Source organism: Pseudorasbora parva, chromosome 9, assembly GCF_024679245.1.
Source record: "Pseudorasbora parva isolate DD20220531a chromosome 9, ASM2467924v1, whole genome shotgun sequence".
Taxonomy (NCBI): Eukaryota; Metazoa; Chordata; class Actinopteri; order Cypriniformes; family Gobionidae; genus Pseudorasbora; species Pseudorasbora parva.
In genome coordinates this window covers 40,831,741-40,851,811 of record NC_090180.1, presented here as the reverse complement: position 1 = coordinate 40,851,811, position 20,071 = coordinate 40,831,741, and the positions used below count along the sequence as shown (strand labels likewise).

The 20,071-nt window shown below is 38.9% G+C and overlaps 1 protein-coding gene across 2 annotated transcripts in view; it reads right to left on the bottom strand.

Annotated features, from left to right (window-relative positions):
• Nucleotides 1-20,071, bottom strand: part of gpc5c (glypican 5c) — a 185,368-nt gene that overhangs the window by 114,732 nt on the left and 50,565 nt on the right. For both annotated transcript variants that reach the window (XM_067452659.1, XM_067452660.1), the window contains exon 4: nt 1,149-1,294. In XM_067452659.1, coding sequence (XP_067308760.1) covers nt 1,149-1,294 — 146 coding nt within the window. The remainder of the gene's footprint in view (nt 1-1,148; nt 1,295-20,071) is intronic.

Genomic DNA, 20,071 nt, shown 5'->3' with positions numbered 1-20,071 from the left:
TCAGGTATCTCACAAAACACGCACATTATATACACACAAGCTCAATTCTCAATTTTGAATCGACTTCTGACAGAAGAGCTGCATGATGGCTGTATCTTGTAGCACAGGGGGATATCAGTATGTACAGTGACAAGTTGAGGGAAATATTATATAAATTTAATATAAAACCTTGAAATGGAGCTCTGTGGCGCGGTAGGATTTTAAACAACTTCTTGAGTCACCGCGGACAGGCGCCGAATGCCACCGCCGGTGTGTGTACACTCATTGAAAACAATGTGTTCAAATTTTAAAGACGTAGCACGGCTGGTGATGCCCCTTTGGAAATGATTTGTCTATTAAGTTTGCCACACCATAACTCAGTTACTACTAAGAATGGTCTGGTTTTAACCAGGCTAGGTTCAACTTGGATGTAACATATTTAGTTATCTTAAATTTAACATTGCGTTTTGACCTCTGACCTGTCTTAATGATGGAGCACTCAAGCTACCCATTGAAAATAATTTAAAATGTTTAATTTATAATTCCTGGCTTGCTAGTCAGAGCATTTCCATGACTCTTGGTGCAGAGATGATGTCATTCGTACGGTGATGAGTGTTTGCTGTCCTCTCCTCCACTGACTCCTGCACTCTGGAAAAAAACTTTAATCCATTTATCTCTATGTTCCTGCAGGCAACAGTCTCAGTGCCAGTTACAGCACTGTCCTTGCCAACCTACCACTTAATGATGGGTATCTGTAATGTGTGGGCCTTGAAGATCTGGGTCTGAAGACATTTAGTTAAATGTCCAGTGGCATATTTTTAATCAAGGTCTTTAGAGACATTTGCTGAATGTGTCCGTTTGACCAAAGCGTGTGGCTATACATACATATTTACACAAACTATATGACATGTTTCTTATTTCTCACAGAAAGAAATCATGGGCCGAACAGAGCAGTATATATTCTAGATGCACAATGTATTAACTTGTGATACTATTGGAATAAATGTAAATATAATAATGTAATATAAATATTGGCGGTAGTTTATAATTTATAGACTCAGTGTTACTGTACAATACTAATTAGAATGAGAAACAAATGTATTACAATTGACAATAGTGAATATCAGAGGAAATTGACAAGTAAAAAAAAAATAAGTCTTAGGTCTAACCTGTGAAGGTGCGCCAACATGCCGATCTTATCGGCTCCTGGAACGGCCTGTGAGATGTTGGCAGGTGGAGGTGTGACTGAAGTCGGAGGAAACGCCCCTACTGTACTTGAGGACACGTTTGAAGAGTGACCGCATACCTTATCCACCTGAAAAACAGAGACAGATAGAGGAACAGAGATGAGTGTGATTCATTCTGTTCCTTCGGGAAGACAGAACAGATGATGTAAGCGTGTTTGTCTTAGTGATAAATGAAACTCTAATGGAAAAGTAGACGGTAACAGATCGCATTAAAGCAATGAATGAATGAATTAGGCAGAAAGACAGAGACAGAGTGTGTGTGTGTCTGGCTCTGGTTTTGACTATTATGGGGATCAAATGTCCTCATATATAAGCTCAGTAAAACCTGAAATCAGTTACATGATGGGAAGCAGCCAACGGTCTCTAAGAGGAAAACAGCTTAATAAACAAACTAAATAAAGTCTTAATGAAAATCTAAAAATGCAGAAAGGATTATGAGAGGGTTGTGTGTAGGGTTAGGGGACAGAAAATACAATTAGCTCAGTACAATAACAATGAAAGCCAATGGAAAGTCCCAACCATGATGAAAAAACAAAAGTGTGTGTGTGTGTGTGTGTGTGTGTGTGTGTGTGTGTGTGTGTGTGTGTGTGTGTGTGTGTGTGTGTGTGTGTGTGTGTGTGTGTGTGTGTGTGTGTGTGTGTGTGTGTGTGTGGCCTGGTAATCTCTACGTTATGAGGACATTTTTAGGTCCCCATGAGGAAAACATCTTTTAAATCGCACAGGAGGAGTTTTTTTTGAGAAAGTAAAAATGCAGAATGTTTCCTGTGATGGGTAGGTTTAGGGGATGGGGCAGTGTAGGGGGATAGGATGTACAGTTTGTACGGTATGAAATCCATTACGCCTATGGAAAATCCCCATAAAACATGGAAACACGACGCGCGTGTGTGTGTGTGTGTGTGTGTGTGTGTGTGTGTGTGTGTGTGTGTGTGTGTGTGTGTGTGTGTGTGTGTGTGTGTGTGTGTAAACCAGTTCACCTCATTAGAAACTATTGCTGTAACACACAGGATCTCAATCTGCATTTGCTTTTATATCTACACCTCCTTCACCTCTGTCTATTCCTCGTTCTTACACACACATTTAATCAATGGCGTTTCATCCCACTAAAAGCTCCGGCAGACGTCACCAGTCCATTAGTCAAGAAGACTCGACTACAGCAATCCAAATGATTACCCTCAGTTTCTGCCCTCTCCTATCAGTCACTTTTAATAATGACAATTTTATTTGGCATTAATAAATCTTTATCTCCTGCATCATTTGTCATTGTTCTGGGAGCTCGGGCACGAGTCTGGAGGACAGAAAAGAGACAGTCTTCGTTCTGTCACTTGCTTTACAACCTGAATAAATAACAAGGTGCACTGACAAAAAGGGTTTACTTGAAGAAAATTGTCACAAAAGAAAAATGATGTGATTATTAAGCTTGAGATTGGCCTTTACCACTGAATGCAAAGAAACCAGACCCAAGAATGAAACTTAACTCCATGTGCTCTGCAAACTTTATTATTTAGCTTCTTCCTAAAGACTGGAAACTAAAAATGATATTCTAAGTGTCTTTAAATCAATCAGTTCACTGCAAGTTAGTTATATATGATTTTTATAGCACAATTCGAAATGCACAACACACCTCTAAAAACACACGCAGAGTCTATAAGAATCAGTCTTTTTAGACATCATACCAGGGAAGAGGAAATTTAAAATATTTATTAAACTACAGTATAGTTAAGATATCTAATTTCAGTACATTTAATTTACTTTAGGCTTTGTGCAAACATGATTAAATTCTGATATGTGTTAAATATCAGCTTTAATGAATAATCATAAACCGAATCAATGTCTTTCCTTTACTTGTAAAAGTCTAAGAGAATGAGGCATTATGGGTATCAGCCAAAAAATGTGGGAGTGCTGGGAAAATATTTGTGTTTTGATTTTGTTGCATTCTGTGTAGTTTATTGATTTACCGTCTATTGTAAATATTTTTCCTTCTCCTTTTTGACGAACAGCATGGGAACCATCGTTTCCCCATAAATAAACCCAGCGGTGGATTTTGGGCCGAGATCTCAAATATACAACGGTTATCCTTGAACCGTCACACATTTGATCAAGTTGCATGGGTAGTTCCTGCATCCTAGTCACAGTTATATTTAGTTCAGGTTAGAAAACATCTGCAATTCTGATAAAGCATATTTCTTTAAAAAATAAATAAAGGGAGTAAAGAAACTTATTTTAAATGTCCTAAAAATCTCAGATTCAGACAGTTACAAGTTATTTCTTTTATATCCAGATGAAGTTTCCGCTTATGTCCGGTATCAAATTAGTTTCCGTTCAGAAAGTCTGGGAATTTTTTTCTGTGCTTTGCTAATTGTAGGTTAATAAAACATTTAAAATAAAAAATAAAAACATTAAAAAAAATTAAATTCAATAACCCCAAAATCTTCTTTTCAAATCATGACAGACTTTCTATTGGTAAAATCAAAACGTCTCGGTCCTGAATGAACCCAACGACACTTTCCTGGTCTCCCAGTTCTTGGAACCTCTGTTGGTTATTTATTGCTCTCTACATTTACCTATGAACCTGTAACATTTGTGTCAGTGAATCATTTGAAATGGGATAATGCTGCTAAATACAAATGTAAATGAGATCCAAAATGTTCCGAGACTTGTTCATTTCATCTAAATTCAGGGGTGATCAAAAATGCATTTTTACTGTAACTGCTATTTTTCTGAAAGCCCTTTTTTTTTTTAACACAGCGGATGATTGACAGGCATGTAAGCATTCTTTCACTGTTAAAGGGGACATATGCCCCTTTTCACAAGATGTAATATAAATCTCTCGTGTCCCCAAAATGTGTCTGAAGTTTCAGCTCAAAATACCCCCCAGATCATTGATTATAACTTGTCAAATTTGCTCCCTATTTGGGTGTGAGCAAAAACTAGCTGTTTTTGTGTGTACCTTTAAATGCAAATGAGCTGCGGATCCCCTTCCCCATCCAGCTGCTCCTATACAGTTTAAGTTTCAGATACAACGTCAACAACATCAAAAAATCTCACAGCCAAAATGTCAAAAATAACCAGTTGTGGAGTGCAGCCTTGCATGTTTGAACCAGTGTTGGACTCAGATGAAGAGACTTGGGAAGAGGTTGCACCTTTTAGACGGCACCTGGATGTTTCTAAATAGTTATTGGATACATTTATGTAGCGTTAGTTGTTATGTGTCATCGACAGTTATGGTGGTGGTTTCTCTACTCTTACACAGAAGTGTGGGGGGGGGGGGGGATCTGGAACAGCCTGTTTATTAGAGATTGATAATGATTTATGGGGATTATTAAAAAAAATTGGGGTGGATTTTACCATTTTTAGCTGGTCAAACATCTTATAAAAGTGAATTTTGCCTAATATGTCCCCTTTAATTCATCTATCAATCTTCCAATATTAAAGGTTTTAAACTTTACAGGTTATGTGAAACTGTAATTATTTTGATAACTTTTTTCACCCTCACCTCATTAAAAAAGAAGGAGAGAGGTCCTCACCTTGACAAATTCAACCAGAACGGGTTGAAGGAAATTCATATTAGTTCACCAGCAATGCATTTCGGTTCACCACAATTGACTGAATTTTGTGCGGTATAAACGGGGCCTATGGAGTATAATTTACGCAAATAAAAAAATATATAATTTTGTTCCTTATTATTATATCAACATTATTATAATAATTTGTTCTGCTCCTTGGGATAAAACAATATTTTAAACAAGTATTCATCTAGCATAATGGCTCTCCACTTCCCATAATGCCACATTACAGTGAAAGCTAGTCTTTTAATGAGATTTAAAAGCATGTGAAAATTGGCATGACACAATTGGATGAGAGAGAGAGAGAGAGAGAGAGAGAGAGAGAGAGAGGAGAGAGAGAGAGAGAGAGAGAGAGAGAGAGAGAGAGAGAGAGAGAGAGAGAGAGAGAGAGAGAGAGAGAGAGAGAGAGAGAGAGAGAGAGAGAGAGAGAGAGAGAGAGAGAGAGAGAGAGAGAGAGAGAGAGAGAGAGAGGCAGAACTGACCTCAGCGACACCCAAGCACAATGGGTCATTCCACTGGTCAACTGTTACTCAATTACCTACTGTTGAAAGCAGATGTTTTGCTCTTGTCTGGTGAGTATGTGTGCACCTGTCCGTCTTGTAATATCTGTGAAATGCCACTGTGTGAAACATTCTGGGTGTGATTAGATGGGGTCTGAACGGTGCTTTATCCCATGAGTCTCAGAGGAAGACACATGCGGGAGCTGTGAGTGTCTGGCCTTGAGTTACAGGCTGACTGTGTATTAGTGGTTGGTGGGACATTTGGCTGCAGTTTTACTACAGTGTGCAATGAGCAAGGCCAATTTAAGGCATGTGATCTCTATATGTTCCGACCGCTCCAAAAACGAATATATCTTTCAGAGGACTGTCTGTTTTTAAGACAGACTTTTCCTTCAATCGTCATGTTTGTTTAAGTCTCTCTCTGGGGGAGTATTGAGTTCCATGGTGTGGTGTTGGTGTGTGATGAAGTTTGTTCATGGAACAATCCGCTCCAGAGGCAGCGTAACTTTCTCAATGCTCTTTTGCCCAAATTCAGTTGTTCGTGGTAATAGGCTCAACTTATTATGGTTCTAATTCTGAGCCCAAGTTTTCGATCTCTAGCACAGGTAACAACAGACCTGATGAATAAGAAAACTGGGAGTGTTTACCTGGACTATGTCATGTGTATAAACTGGTCTATCTAAAGATATAATGATAGACAGAGAAAGAAAAAAACATATGGACATACATAGTGTTCAGGATACATAGCTAGAATGTTAGAAAGACTAACATCTAGATGACTAGAACAGAGCATCTCCAAAACTGCAGCTCTTGTAGAATGTTGCCCATCTGCAGTGGTCAGTATCTATCAAAAGTTGTCCAAGGAAGGAACAGTGGTGAACCGGGGACAGGGTCATGGGTGGCCAAGGCTCACTTATTCACATGGGGAACAAAGACTGGCCCATGTGGTCTGATCAAACAGACCAACTATTGTAGCTCAAATTGCTCAAGAAGTTAATGCTGTTTCTGATAGTCTGAATACACAGTGCATTGCAGTTTGGGGCTGCATAGGTCAGGGTACCCATGCCGACCCATGTACACGGCGAAAAAGCCAACAGTCAACATTCTGATGAATTACTTTTTCACAGGGCTTACCTGGGGAACACATGTACCCAGGATGCACTATGGGAAGAAGGCAAGCCGGTGGAGGCAGTGTGATGCTTTGGGGCAATGTTCTGCTGGGGAACCATGGGTCCTGCCATCCATGTGGATGTTACTTTGACACGTACCACCTACTTAAGCATTGTTGCAAAACATGTACACACTTTCATGGAAACGGTATTCTCTGGTGGCTGTGGCCTCTTTCAGCAGGATAATGCGCCCTGCCACGAAGCAAAAGTGGTTCACGAATGGTTTGAGAAGCACAACAACGAGTTTGAGGTGTTGACTTGGCCTCCAAATTCCCCAGATCTCAATCCAATCGAGCATCTGTGAGATGTGCTGAACAAACAAGTTCGATCCACGGAAGCCCCACATCACAATTTACAGGACTTAAAGGATCTGCTGCTAACATCTGAGTGCCAAATACCACAGCACAAATTCATGAGTCTAGTGGAGTCCATGCCTCAAAGGGTCAGGGCTGTTTTGGCAACAAAAGGGGGACCAACACAATATTAGGACTTTAGGGCAATGTTATGCCTGATCGATCGATAGATAGAACATTATTACCTAATTAGAATATCATTGATACATTAAAACTGTATTTACATTTTAAAAACACAACTAAACGCTCTCTTGCACATTTTAAAGAGGAAATGCAGAAATGACTTTTCAATTGCCAGCGCTGTCTGAATAACATCACAGCACATCTCCGTGGTGTTGAATTAAACAGTGTTCAGAATGAGGCCTGTGGCTGTGCCAGCATGGGAGGGGAAGCCAGTTCCACTGTTTAGTTAGCGGGTTGTTTTTCATGTTGGTCTGGCTTGGAGTGTGTGTTTGAACTGTGATTCTCTGGCTGCTTTGTTTGGCTTCATTGTTGCCACGCTGATACTCACACATACACAATCAGCTGATTAATGATGTGTGTCTGTGATCTATATGTGAACTCTGCATCTCGGCATGCATTCTACCCTTTTCATAGTTTCAGAAACTACATTTACATTTTATCCAAAGCGACTTACATTGCGTTCAAACTACTGACTTGATTACAGGTGCCGTACAGCATCGGCACAATTCTGAGAATGTCCCTATATTAAAATACTTGAAAGACTTAAAGGCCAACTCTGGTGAAAAATGAACCTAGGGGTAATTAACACATGGTTACCGAGTAGATCGTTCTGAGGGATGCGTTTTCATGAAAATCAAATGTAAAGAGTTTTATCTCTAAAAACAGATTTGCTTATAACGCTAGTGTATGTAGCACAGAGTAAGTAAAATTAAAGGGGTACTTCAGCGCTGGGAAGATGAATCTGTTTTTAAAATGGGTCATCAATGTAGTAGAAATGTGAAATAATTTTTGAATTTGTTCCTTCTAGACTGAGAAAAGACAGAAAATGTATTTTTGTGTAACGGGGATGAAAGACTGCAATTCCCAGAATGCTTCGCTGCCCTGTGAGGCCACTCCCAAAGCCACCAACTTGAGTTGGAGAAGACACTACAATTAAAAACTGAACGTGTCTGTTCAATATAATGAGTCACCGCGCGAGTATCACAGCACTGAGCACTAACTGCAGGAGTCAGATACATGAGCTGATGAGCTCTTGTGATGAGAGCTGAAGTAAACGCGACTACACTCGCGGCATACATTCACAACGCAAGTTCAGTCTGGTGCATTTCAATTCATGCCTTTGCAAGCTTAACTTTCATAGAAATTAATTTGAGAAGTTAAAAGACTTACATTGCTCAACATAGCTCCATCTAAATGAGTGCCTGTAGCTGCCAGCTGAGCTCTGAGTGTGACCTCCCATCCCCCATGTGCGGGTGAGCACAATCATTTGAATATACTTCAGGGTTTCTACTGATACAAAGCCATATGCTAATCGCTGAAGTAACCCTTTAAATCACTAGTTAATACCACTAACAATGCTCAAAATTGCCTCACACTAACATGGTAGCATAATGAGGGTTCCTACATGCAAACTGAAGCATTGAGAACTTTGTAAGTGTACAAACAGTTTAATAAGAAGATACTTTATAAAAACAGTCCATTAGGCGTATACAGACAGCAGCCATCTTGGAAAAAAGTATTGACGAGTCGAGCCACGAACGCTGTGCTAAGTGATGAACTGTGACTTGGAATCTGATATGGTCCATTGTGATTCGGAAGAAAGCACTGAAAGCAACAGAGAAAATAAATAAATACAAATAAAAATGTCCTTGTAATTAGATTTCACAAACTTAATTCTTATCGACCAGCTTACTTAGCACAGCGTTCGTGGCTCGACTCGTCGAGACTTTTTACAAGATGGTTGCTGTCTGTATACGCGTAATGGACTGTCTTTATAAAGTATCTTCTTATTAAATTGTTTGTACACGTACAAAGTTCTCAATGCTTCGGTTTGCATGTAGGGACCCTCATTATGCTACCGTGTTAGTGTGAGGTTATTTTGAGCGTTGTTAGTGGTATTAACTAGCAATTAACTAGCGTTATAAGCTAATCTAATTTTAGAGATAAAACTCTTTACATTTGATTTTCATATGTAGCGACTCAGGCGAATCAAACACACAATCGCCAGTTACATTTAACAAATATGTTTTGGAAGTTGTGCTCACTAGCAGACCTTCCCCCAACACAGCAGAGGGAGATTCTTCAGTCACCCTGGAAACCATCTGATAAGGGTTTTTATGGCCCCGAAAGGAATTTGGCCACATGAAGTTTCAGACACAAAGACACAGAGCTTTTGCCTCAAATTATAGACAAACCATCTATAAATGAACATGCACCCCAGGACATTATATGTAAACACATAACTGTCTTGTAAAATGTTTATTCTGTATGGTATTTTGCATATTTTTATCTTTGTCTTAACAAATTACTAGTTCAGATAACCTCATATATGTCATGTCTCCTATCAAATTAATGCTCACTTCACGACTTACACTTCCATGTATATCACTTATTCAGAAAATGCAGTGTGTGTTTGTTGCATTAATTATAGTATGAAGACTCAGAGACCCACTGAGTCGAACCTTCAAACAAAGAGCTATAAATTCTGCTGAGGAATTTCCCGCCGGGAAATCCCAACACTCTCATTGGTTAAGTCTAACCCTGGAGGGTGGGACTATTTCCAGACCTTAAAAGACCAGTGAAGACAAGCTCTTCCCCCCTCTTCTTGTTCTCTTACTCCGCTCTGTTCACTTCTCCTCTCTCTCCCTGTGGGGGGGGGGGGGCTGGCACTCAAGCCAGGCCACCAATGCAGGCCCTCCAAGCAGGCCTCATCTCTTCCAAAAATCTTCTCTTCTACAATCCGATCTTCAAGAACACGAAGCATCGCTAAAGCAAACAGCCGCTTCCCTCCCAACCTCGGAAAGGACCGCCGGACCGCCGGACCGCCGGACACGCAGACACACATGCACACAAGCGAGAAGCCAAAACGAAACCAAAAAGAATGCAAGTATTCTATTTCTTACTGCTGTAAAGAGGGTGTGTTATTCTCCCGTTGGGATAAATTAACTCCGTGAAGGTCGTATTTGGTTGAACGGAAGGAAAGCTGTTTCTTACCCTCCCCCACTCTCTTTGTCTCTCTCTCTCACTCTCTTTGTCTCTCTCTCTCTCTCTTTTATCTCTCTCTAACTTCAGTCTATTCATTATTCTCTTTTATGTATTCTTTCGTTAATATCTATACTTCTACTCTCTTGTTGCATATTTAGTATGTACTTTCTGTGTGAATTGTAGTGTTATGTTTAGTCTGTGTTTATTAAACCTCCGAAAGACATTTAATGAGTTGAATCTGTTATTCTGCCACATACACAAAGTCAATGAAACTTGCGATCTAAACGTTACCTAACTGCTTATGCTACTATGTTAGTAAAGTAAACTGTATGACCATTTGAAATATTGAACTTATCCTGATCAGTAAAGTTAATGTTTCTTATGCGCTCGTAAAGCAGTAATCCCTTTATTTGAGAGTTGATTTGAAAAGTCTATAACTAATTTGCAGGACAAACTTAGTAGGATAATTTCAGGCAATTTCATAAAGGGTTACTTGTATTTAATTAAACAATTTTCCCTATCGGAAAATTTTAATACGTAATGAACAACTGGCAAATTATATTCATAAATTCATGAATATTGAATATTAAATCCCTTTTGAGTTAATTATTCCCCGAGACATTAAACTCATGAGTCGTTGTTGTTACACATAAAAACGCATCCCAGAGAACGATCTACTCAGTAACTATGTGTTAATTACCCCTAGGTTCATTTATCACCAGAGTTGTCCTTTAAACCTTCCCTTTTAGGTGGCATTCATAGGCTGAGGTGAGGAGAGAAATCCTCACCTCAGCAAAACCAACCAGAACACATTGACGATAAGCACCAGCAGATCATCAGCAACACCCAAAAAGCTGTTCTTTAATAATATGGCCCAATTAATACATTCTACAGTATTTTTTCCATGCATCATCTGGATTTTATTCTACAACAATTTCAGTTACCAGCCCAGATCATTAACTACTAACCCACAACACCCTCAGAAAAAGAAGGAGAGACAGAAATCAGCAGCAGGGCTCAAATTGTGGCACATCCAACATTTTATGTTTTGCATTTGAAGATTGCTGGAAGTTCTAATTGGAAGCCGTAAGTGGAATTTACAACCACCAAATGAACAAACAACACACACATTGTCTGTCACAATGAAAGTTTTAAAGCTGTGCGTGGCTTTATTCGTTTCCTATACGTTTTCTATCTCTCTCTCTTCGCTCTGTTTCAGCCAAGTTTGTGGTCTGGACACATATGCGTCACTTCATAGAGCTTCCTAGATTTAAATCATCCTCTCTCTCTCTCTCTCTCTCTCTCTCTCTCTCTCTCTCTCTCTCTCTCTCGCTCTCTCTCTCGCTCTCTCTCTCGCTCTCTCTCTCGCTCTCTCTCTCGCTCTCTCTCTCGCTCTCTCTCTCGCTCTCTCTCAAAAAGATTCTATAACACAAGGAGGATTTGACCCTAGACTGGCTGACTCAGCGACTGTTACACTCACTTTCCTATCGTCTCTCTCCTATCCTCTCAGATCTCCTTTTCTTTCCTCCATATTTCACTCAAAACTGTAAATATTCTGTTTACGAGCATATTTGAGTTTCTCTGCTGTTTTTCATAATCACTCACACATGATTTGCAATCTGGTTTCCCAGCAAACGGATGTAGCCAGCCTCTAATGTCACTGCCTCTCCAAAACATCAATGTAAACAACATTTTGAAAGAAGATGCACTGGGAAACCAAATCAGACAGAACTTTATGAACCAAAAACTTTCATGAGCAAAAAAAGGAATTCTTTTAAAGGTCATGCTTCTGTTATAACATCTTATATCCAGTTTCTAGAAATAAGTTATCCATTGTCTTGGGGTAAAAGTGAAGTGAAGTGTAAAACTTAGTATCTGTCACAGCACTGGATTAATATCACATATTAAAAATGAGTGCATTTATATAAAAGTCATGTTTATCATCTAGTTGTCAGTGAAGAGATGGATCAAAAGGGATCAGAGCTGGTCGGATTCCTCTTTCCTCCTGATTCCCAAAACCACCACCTTTCAAAGTCCATTTAGCTGTTCCAATATTAAACTCCTCTGGCCCAAACTCAAAAACAACTGAATGTTTAAATTCAAAAATTCCTAAAATATCTCCTCCTGTGTTTATAATCCAAACATTTCTAGACAGATTCTCATTTCCCCCTAATTACTCATATCAAATGGACCCTAAGTCCATAAATTCCTAGTGCATCAATGCACATAATAATTTCCTGTATGCGTGAATTTGTGTTCGCAGGAATGATTATATGGTACCAAGAGACGAATACTGCACTTTCAGCAAGGGGATTGAATGAAAAGAAACAAGAAAAAGATTCAAATAATAATCTTTCACTACAGTCATTCTCTGGGTCAGAATGGAAAAAAAAATGCTCTGCTGAGGGTTACAAACTTGGTGAGGTAATTGATTCCTCACTTTTCACTCATCGGAAAGACGAATCAGTGGAGGGATAGTAGCCTAGAAATCTAGACGCACCCTCCTAGCGGCAACAAATCTAATCTGCCGCGAGTGTCATCTATCAACTCTCAATACCCTTCTGAGCTGTAAAAACCAAATTCTGTTCAGGCCAATCAAATTGTGTATAGAGTCCAGGGCGGGGCTTAAACTTAATGATGGCAGAGTTGCGTTTGCGTGCTTCTAGTAAACACAGATGCTGGCGAACGGCGGTCTTTTGAATCAGCTTTGACCGCGACTCTAGAAGACTTGGAGTTAAGCTTTTCTCTGAGAAAAGAACAAAGAACAGCACTGAAGTCATTCTTAAAAAGGGAAGATGTGTTCGGAGTTTTGCCGACCGGATACAGCGAATGTTTAATATATCAACAAGCTCCGCTATCGTGTGCAGAGGGAGTTTGAAAGACGACCGTTATCCCGCCCCTCGGATTGAGCCCTGTCAATGGTGAGTTTCCAGACCAAACATCTTGATGTGAGTCTGGCTTATCAGGCTAGATGGACAGAGTGATAAGGCACTTTTTATGAATAGGGTAAAAAATAGGGCCTGAAACGCATTGTTTTTCAGGCCCTGTATAAAGTAGTATATAACACTTATAGGGGTTATACTTATTTTACTTATATGCATTCTGTTCAAGCGGCAACCTCACGTAGTTTCTCTTGAAGCCAATACGGAAGTGACTTAAACTGCAATTCATCAACTGGCCACTAGGGGCAGGCTCCAGAAGGCAGCAGAATCTCATTGCGCCCCATGTTAAAATGCTAAAAATGTTTTTAAAAAACTTTACAGCAGAAAAAAACATGTTAACAGCCTGGTAAAAATTGTGGTTTTGGTCTATACGGCTAATTTTGCCCTTCATGACAACTGGGGGGTGATTTTTGTATAACTCATTCATTTACATTATATAAAGCCTTAAAGTTCTGCATTTTTTTAAGGGCGTGGTCACTGAGTGACAGGTGGATAGCCATTTATCCGCTGTCTGTTAAACATTGCGTCACCTAAGCTCCGCCCATGTCCCGCCTCTTTGCCCATTTTCTGTTATCCGGGCATGACGTGCGATGACGCGTTGCCATCCAGCTCGTCTCTACTTTACGCTTCAGAACTGACCTTTTTTTACAGTCTATGGTTCTGTTATTTTGTGATATTTGCTTTGCTTTTTTTTGCTTTTGCTTTTTTACAGAAGGTCAAATTAAAAAAATTAAAACACTGCTAAATAATAAGATTTAATAAAAATGAAATTAAAATAAATTAAAAATTTAATTTAATTTAATTTAATTTAATTTAATTTAATTTAATTTAATTTAATTTAATTTAATTTAATTTAATTTAATTTATGGTGCATATGGCTAGGTTCATACCACAATGAGAATAAAAAGCAAACAGAAATAAAGCAATTAGGTAAATGGGGGGGGGGACTTTACTGACCCCTCTCTCATCGCTGTCTGTGCTCTGGGCTTTGGAAATCTTTTCTAATCCCAGGGGCCTTGTTTCCATTATCTAAAAAGCACAAGCTACTATTAAAATTCCTGTGTAAGTCTGTAATTAGAGCCCTCAGTTAAACCTCGGAGGAAATAAGGTAGAGCAGCACATTAACTGCTTGGGACGGCGGATAATGAGTTATAACATTTTTCTCGTTTTTGTCTGATATGTGCTCAGTTGTCAGCAGCCACTTTTAGGGACAGCACTTATGAGTCACGGAAAGACTGTCTGCTTCTAGAGACATCACAACACCTCAGGTGAACTCTGACCTCACGATTACAATCCCTTTCCATCTCCAGTTGGGAAATAACATTGCGGTGTAAATCCTGACGTTCCGTTCAGCAGTAAAATTATTAATGGACCTTAAACCTGTTGAAATATACAATAATCACTATGAAAACCCTCCAAATGTGGATAAAATCACTGGAAGAGGGGAGAGGAAGACTTTCAAGATGTTAAAAGTTAAAAACACAAAATTACTGAGAGCAAGAGATGAGAGAAAGTCAGGAGCAGAGACAAATGATAATGTGTTCACAACCCTGAGATTTCAAGCTCTTAAAAGTTTCCCATTTTTAGCAAGGAATATATAAACATATATAGACTGCCCAGCCAAAAAAACACACACACACAAAAAAAAAACAAGATTGATGTTTGGATTTAAATAGGCATATGCTTAGGGGTCGATGATTGGATCATTATTGCAGTGATGATTATGCTTCTAGTATGTCATATGTTTGGCAACAGTCCTTCTAACCCTAATTGATGAAGTGTGTAGCTTTTTATTTCTTAAACAATGTAAAAAGACACAGCATGAACATATTCCAGGATGAAAATGCAAGAGTCAAGGACTAATAAAGGTGTACCCAACATTGGGCACGGTTGTCTTGTACCATGCCTGAGCGCAATTGTCCCACATTTATTGACTGAAATGTATTAAGGCAGCTGATTTTGATGAATGATTTTGCATCTTTACCCGCAAACTATTCCTGTTCGGCAATGAAGTGAGAATCAGACCTGTTATAAACCTAAGTATACCTTAATTAATTGGAGAGTGTATCCAAATAGTAATAGTTTGGTGTTTGCTGTCGTAATGGTGACACATAGCGCACAGCTGTTCCGTGCTCCAGCACTTCTGCGTACCACACTCAAGCTAAACTGAACTGTGCTCTGGCCCTCCTCTTTCAAGCCGGCCAGGGATGGCTAAACAAACCGCACCCGGACCCAGTATGGAGCAATCACACTAGTCAAATGAACCAGACTTTGGGGGTCGAAAGCGCTCTGGGACAGTTCAGATCGCCTATAGTGAATGCACCCTAAGTTAAGACTACTCAAAAACATCCAAAAGACTTTCAATGAACTTAAGGTCTGGACTCAGAGGTGCCCATTCATGTGTGAAAATAATTCTTCAAGCTCCCTCCCAACCATTCTTTCACAGTTTGAGCCTGATGAATCTTGACATTGTCATCCTGGAATATGGCCACGATGTGTCTTCCTACATGTTTGTTTAAGAACTGAAAAGTTACACACTCCATCAATTAGGGCTAGAAGAACGGTTGCCAAACATATAAAATGCTAGAAGCATAATAATCACTGCAATAATGATCCAATCATGCTCTCTTAATCATTTGCCGATTTGAATCTAAACTTGCTTTTTTTGGCCGAGTAGTGTTTTTTTTTTTTTTTTTTTTAGCTCACAAAGACTGCATTTGTCTTTTATCAAAAATACATTGAAACAGTTATATTCGTTTTTTAAGTTTAAAAAAAAAATGTAACTGTGAGATGAAACTTCGCTGTCACGTGACCCTTCAGCAAAACTTCCATTATTAATTATTATAAAAATATATAAATATTACAATTGTTATAACACTGTAAACCACTTTTTTTATGAGTTACCTGGTTGCCTTAAACTTTTGAGTTCATTGAAATAAAATAATTGAGTTAATACAATAAATATTTTTGAGAATTGACAACCTTTATTAAAAGATTATTAAATGATTATGTAAGCATATTGGATAATTGTGTGTGTTTTATTTGTGATGATGCAGTGAAAGAAGCCAAATTGTGCTATTTTCATGATTTATCTCATTTGTGGTTAAAATATTTTTATGTCGTAAACTATTTTGAGTTACTTACTTAAGGTTACTTACTTTTTTAAGTTAAACAAACACTTTTTTACAGTGTAGTAGTAATAGAGGTAGAGGTATAAAAATTAGGTTACACTTTAAGGTGTCATTGTTACAGTGTAATTATACAATTAATAAGTAATAGTAATTATAATAATTAAGTAATGAACTACTTACTATGTAATTACGGTAAGGGTTAAGGTTTGGTTTAGTGTTAGTTGCATGTTACTATGCATAATTGTTATTACTATAGTAACCAAATGTATAACAGAGACACTGTAAAATAAAGTGTTACCAATTTATTTTTTATGAGCTGACGCATGCGATGCACATGAGATGAATCTTGAGGCTTCAGAACTGACAGCTGAATCCTACTGCGGGGTGAACACAGATTTAGTGGCAAGTAAACGTGATATCCTTGATCACACCTACAGTATATATTACTCTTTGGGTCTTAAGGTTATATTCGATTCCAGATTTACCCTCCTCTAAACGTCACGTGAAAAATGCATAGTGCATTGTTGGTCACTTTACCTATCAGTCATACGGCGCCTTCCTGTCTAAGTGGGCATGATCTTGGCCAGAATAAATATGCAAGACCTATTACAACCGAAAAAGGAAAGAAAAGGAACAATAGAGGAAGGTTGTGCTCTCTAATTGTATAACCAGCACTGACAGTCCAGAATTGAAAAAGACAATGAAAGGAGTGTGCATTGCATGCAAGACACATGCACATACACATCATTGCCCAAGTTCAACTGGTATCAAAGCCCAGCATCACCTGGTACATGTGTATGACACCTGATCTTAAGGGATTTAAAACCACACACACACTAAGACCACAGAGATGTCAAAAGACACCCCAGTCCTCTTTTAAAAACTTCTCGATTTACGCTCTCTCTCCCCCCTCATCCCCGTCTTACAGTGCTGGTCAATAGAACTCTTTCAGACATGCATGAGGGCAGCCAGCGCTGTCAGCACCTACAGTGTCTCGACAGACCTCTAAAACCTGATCTCAGAAAGCAGACACACACACACACACTACACACTCAGCATGCCCTCTTGGACAGCACAAATGATGGGACAGCATGCCAACCGCAATCCGTTTGGGAAAGTATCCCAGTGAAAATCAAACCATTGCTATAATTCCTCTAATAACATCACACACACACATTTGCAGAGAGCAGAGAAGTCTACAGTTTATGATCTTTGGAAGGAGAATACAAAAATGAGAGGCGAAAAAATGTTGTGCATTATTTTGACAGAACCGAATACAACTTAATCAGGAGATAACAAAACTAGGAGATAATACAAGCAGGGGATTGTGGGTAATAGAGTCTGTTATCAGGATGGTAGTCCTGTGGGTTTCAGTCTCACTGTTTTCTTTCAAACTCATTGCTTAGTGTAAAGAAAACAGTGGAGATTTACACACAGCAGCAGAGGAAAACAGAAATGGCCTGCCAGAAACAATCTCCAAGCCTTTTCCATCGTTTATTGCAGGATTCTATCCCCCACAGAATTTGGAATACCAAAAGCAATTCTACAGGCTGAAAGAATCCATTCAGTGCCTGATTAGAAAAACTACAAAAATACTTTATGATGTGCATTATCGCTCAAAAGTTTAAGGTCAGTGTATATATATATCACATAATAATTAAGCAGCACAACTGTTTTCAACATTGATATTAATAAGAACTGCTTCTTGAGCATTAAATTAGCATTTTACAATGACTTCTGAAGGATGTGACACTTAACACTGGAGTAATGATGCTGAACATTCAGCTTTTCCTATATAATGAATACAATACTTTGTTTCAAAAACATAAATCAATGCATTTTAAATTAAAAGTTGTATGCAGTGGAAGCTATTTTTTGTCAAATTAAACATTTGCAAGGTAATCGGTAAAAGTTTCCTGCATGAGAATAGAACTAATTAGCCTACTAGCATATCCCTCGCCATTTGGTCTACTTTTAGATACCACTGCTACAGAAGGAGAACCGGAAATGCTATTTTCTATAAGACGCCACAATGCAACGCACTCAACTTGACCTTTTATTTATACTCTGACAAATGACCAGGAAGTAATATCAGCCATGATTTTGAAACAAATTGATTGAACTGCAAAAAGAGTCACTGTTTATTTCCAGATTTCTATGCCACTCAAATAAAACATGCAATGCACTAACAATTCACCATACTACCGTTGCATATTTCCTATGGTTTCAAGTTTTGGAAAATAAATAGCAGGCAACATAAATGCTGCACAAAGTTAGTAGTTCACTAGTATTCCATTTCAAACATAGCCAAAGCCATCACCACAATTTGGTTAAGCAATCACATTTTGCCCTTAAAGCAAACCAATCTTTAACATCTTCAAAATAAACACACTGGCAGACAGTATAATGCCAGTATTTTAATGGAGTGTCACGTTTAAACGCATTTCAAAAAAGAGTGACCTGGGTTCACTTTGGCCAGGTCTTTCCAATCACATGAAGCGGCTTTGAAGTGAGAGTAAATGTTAGTTTGACTTAGCGTGTGATAAATGGACTTTAAAGCAGTTTAAAGTTTTCTCTCTCTCTCTCTGTGTGTGTGTGTGTGTGTGTGTGTGTGTGTGTGTGTGTGTGTGTGTGTGTGTGTGTGTGTGTGTGTGTGTGTGTGTGTGTGTGTGTGTGTGTGTGTGTGTGTGTGTGTGTGTGTGTGTGTGTGTGTGTGTGTGCTTGTTTTTGTGACATATCAGGACAAAAATGTGTATAATAACATGTGTATGACACAGGTATTACAGAAAATGGTGACATATCAGGACATTACCCCATGTCCCCACTTTTCAAAATGCTTATAAATCATACAGGAGGAGTTTTTTTGGAAAAGTAAAAATGCAGAATGTTTCCTGTGATGGGTAGGTTTAGGGATAGGGGCAGTGTAAGGGGATAGACAATACGGTTTGTACAGTATAAAACCCATTACGCCTATGGAATGTCCCCACAATTCACAAAAACAAACGTGTGTGTGTGTGTGTGTGTGTGTGTGTGTGTGTGTGTGTGTGTGTGTGTGTGTGTGTGTGTGTCTGTGTGTGTGTGCTTGTTTTTGTGACATATCAGGACAAAAATGTGTATAATAACATGTGTATGACACAGGTATTACAGAAAATGGTGACATATCAGGACATTACCCCATGTCCCCACTTTTCAAAATGCTTATAAATCATACAGGAGGAGTTTTTTTGGAAAAGTAAAAATGCAGAATGTTTCCTGTGATGGGTAGGTTTAGGGATAGGGGCAGTGTAAGGGGATAGACAATACGGTTTGTACAGTATAAAACCCATTACGCCTATGGAATGTCCCCACAATTCACAAAAACAAACGTGTGTGTGTGTGTGTGTGTGTGTGTGTGTGTGTGTGTGTGTGTGTGTGTGTGTGTGTGTGTGTGTGTGTGTGTGTGTGTGTGTGTGTGTGTGTGTGTGTGTGTGTGTGTGTGTGTGTGTGTGTGTGTGTGTGTGTGTGTGTGTGTGTGTGTGTGTGTGTGTGTGTGTGTGTGTGTGTGTGTGTGTGTGTGTGTGTGTGTGTGTGTGTGTGTGTGTGTGAAATGTATAAACAAAATTCTGCCAAAAAAAGTTCCCATTTCCAAACCCTCATTCAGACACTACACGATAACAGCAGCCTAAGAGACACTTTGTTCGGACACACGGCACCACAAGAATTTTGCAGAAGTAATGAACTTGCCTGAACTTTCTGGATTTGCATTTTGCATTTTCTGGCAACTACAAGAGCCTTACAGCCAGGGTTGGGGTAACGCACTACAAGTAATGCAAACTACATAATCGGATCAATTTTTTAAATAGTTACACATTACTTTTTTGATTACCTTTGTTTTCCAATTTATTGACTGACACCTCTCCTGTACCCATGTTGAAATCATGAGTAGGGTGTGTGCCTGTGTGAATACACCCTTAAAAATAAAGATGTCATAGAAGAACAATTTTTGGTTCCCCAAAGAACCATTTTGTAAAATGTTCTTT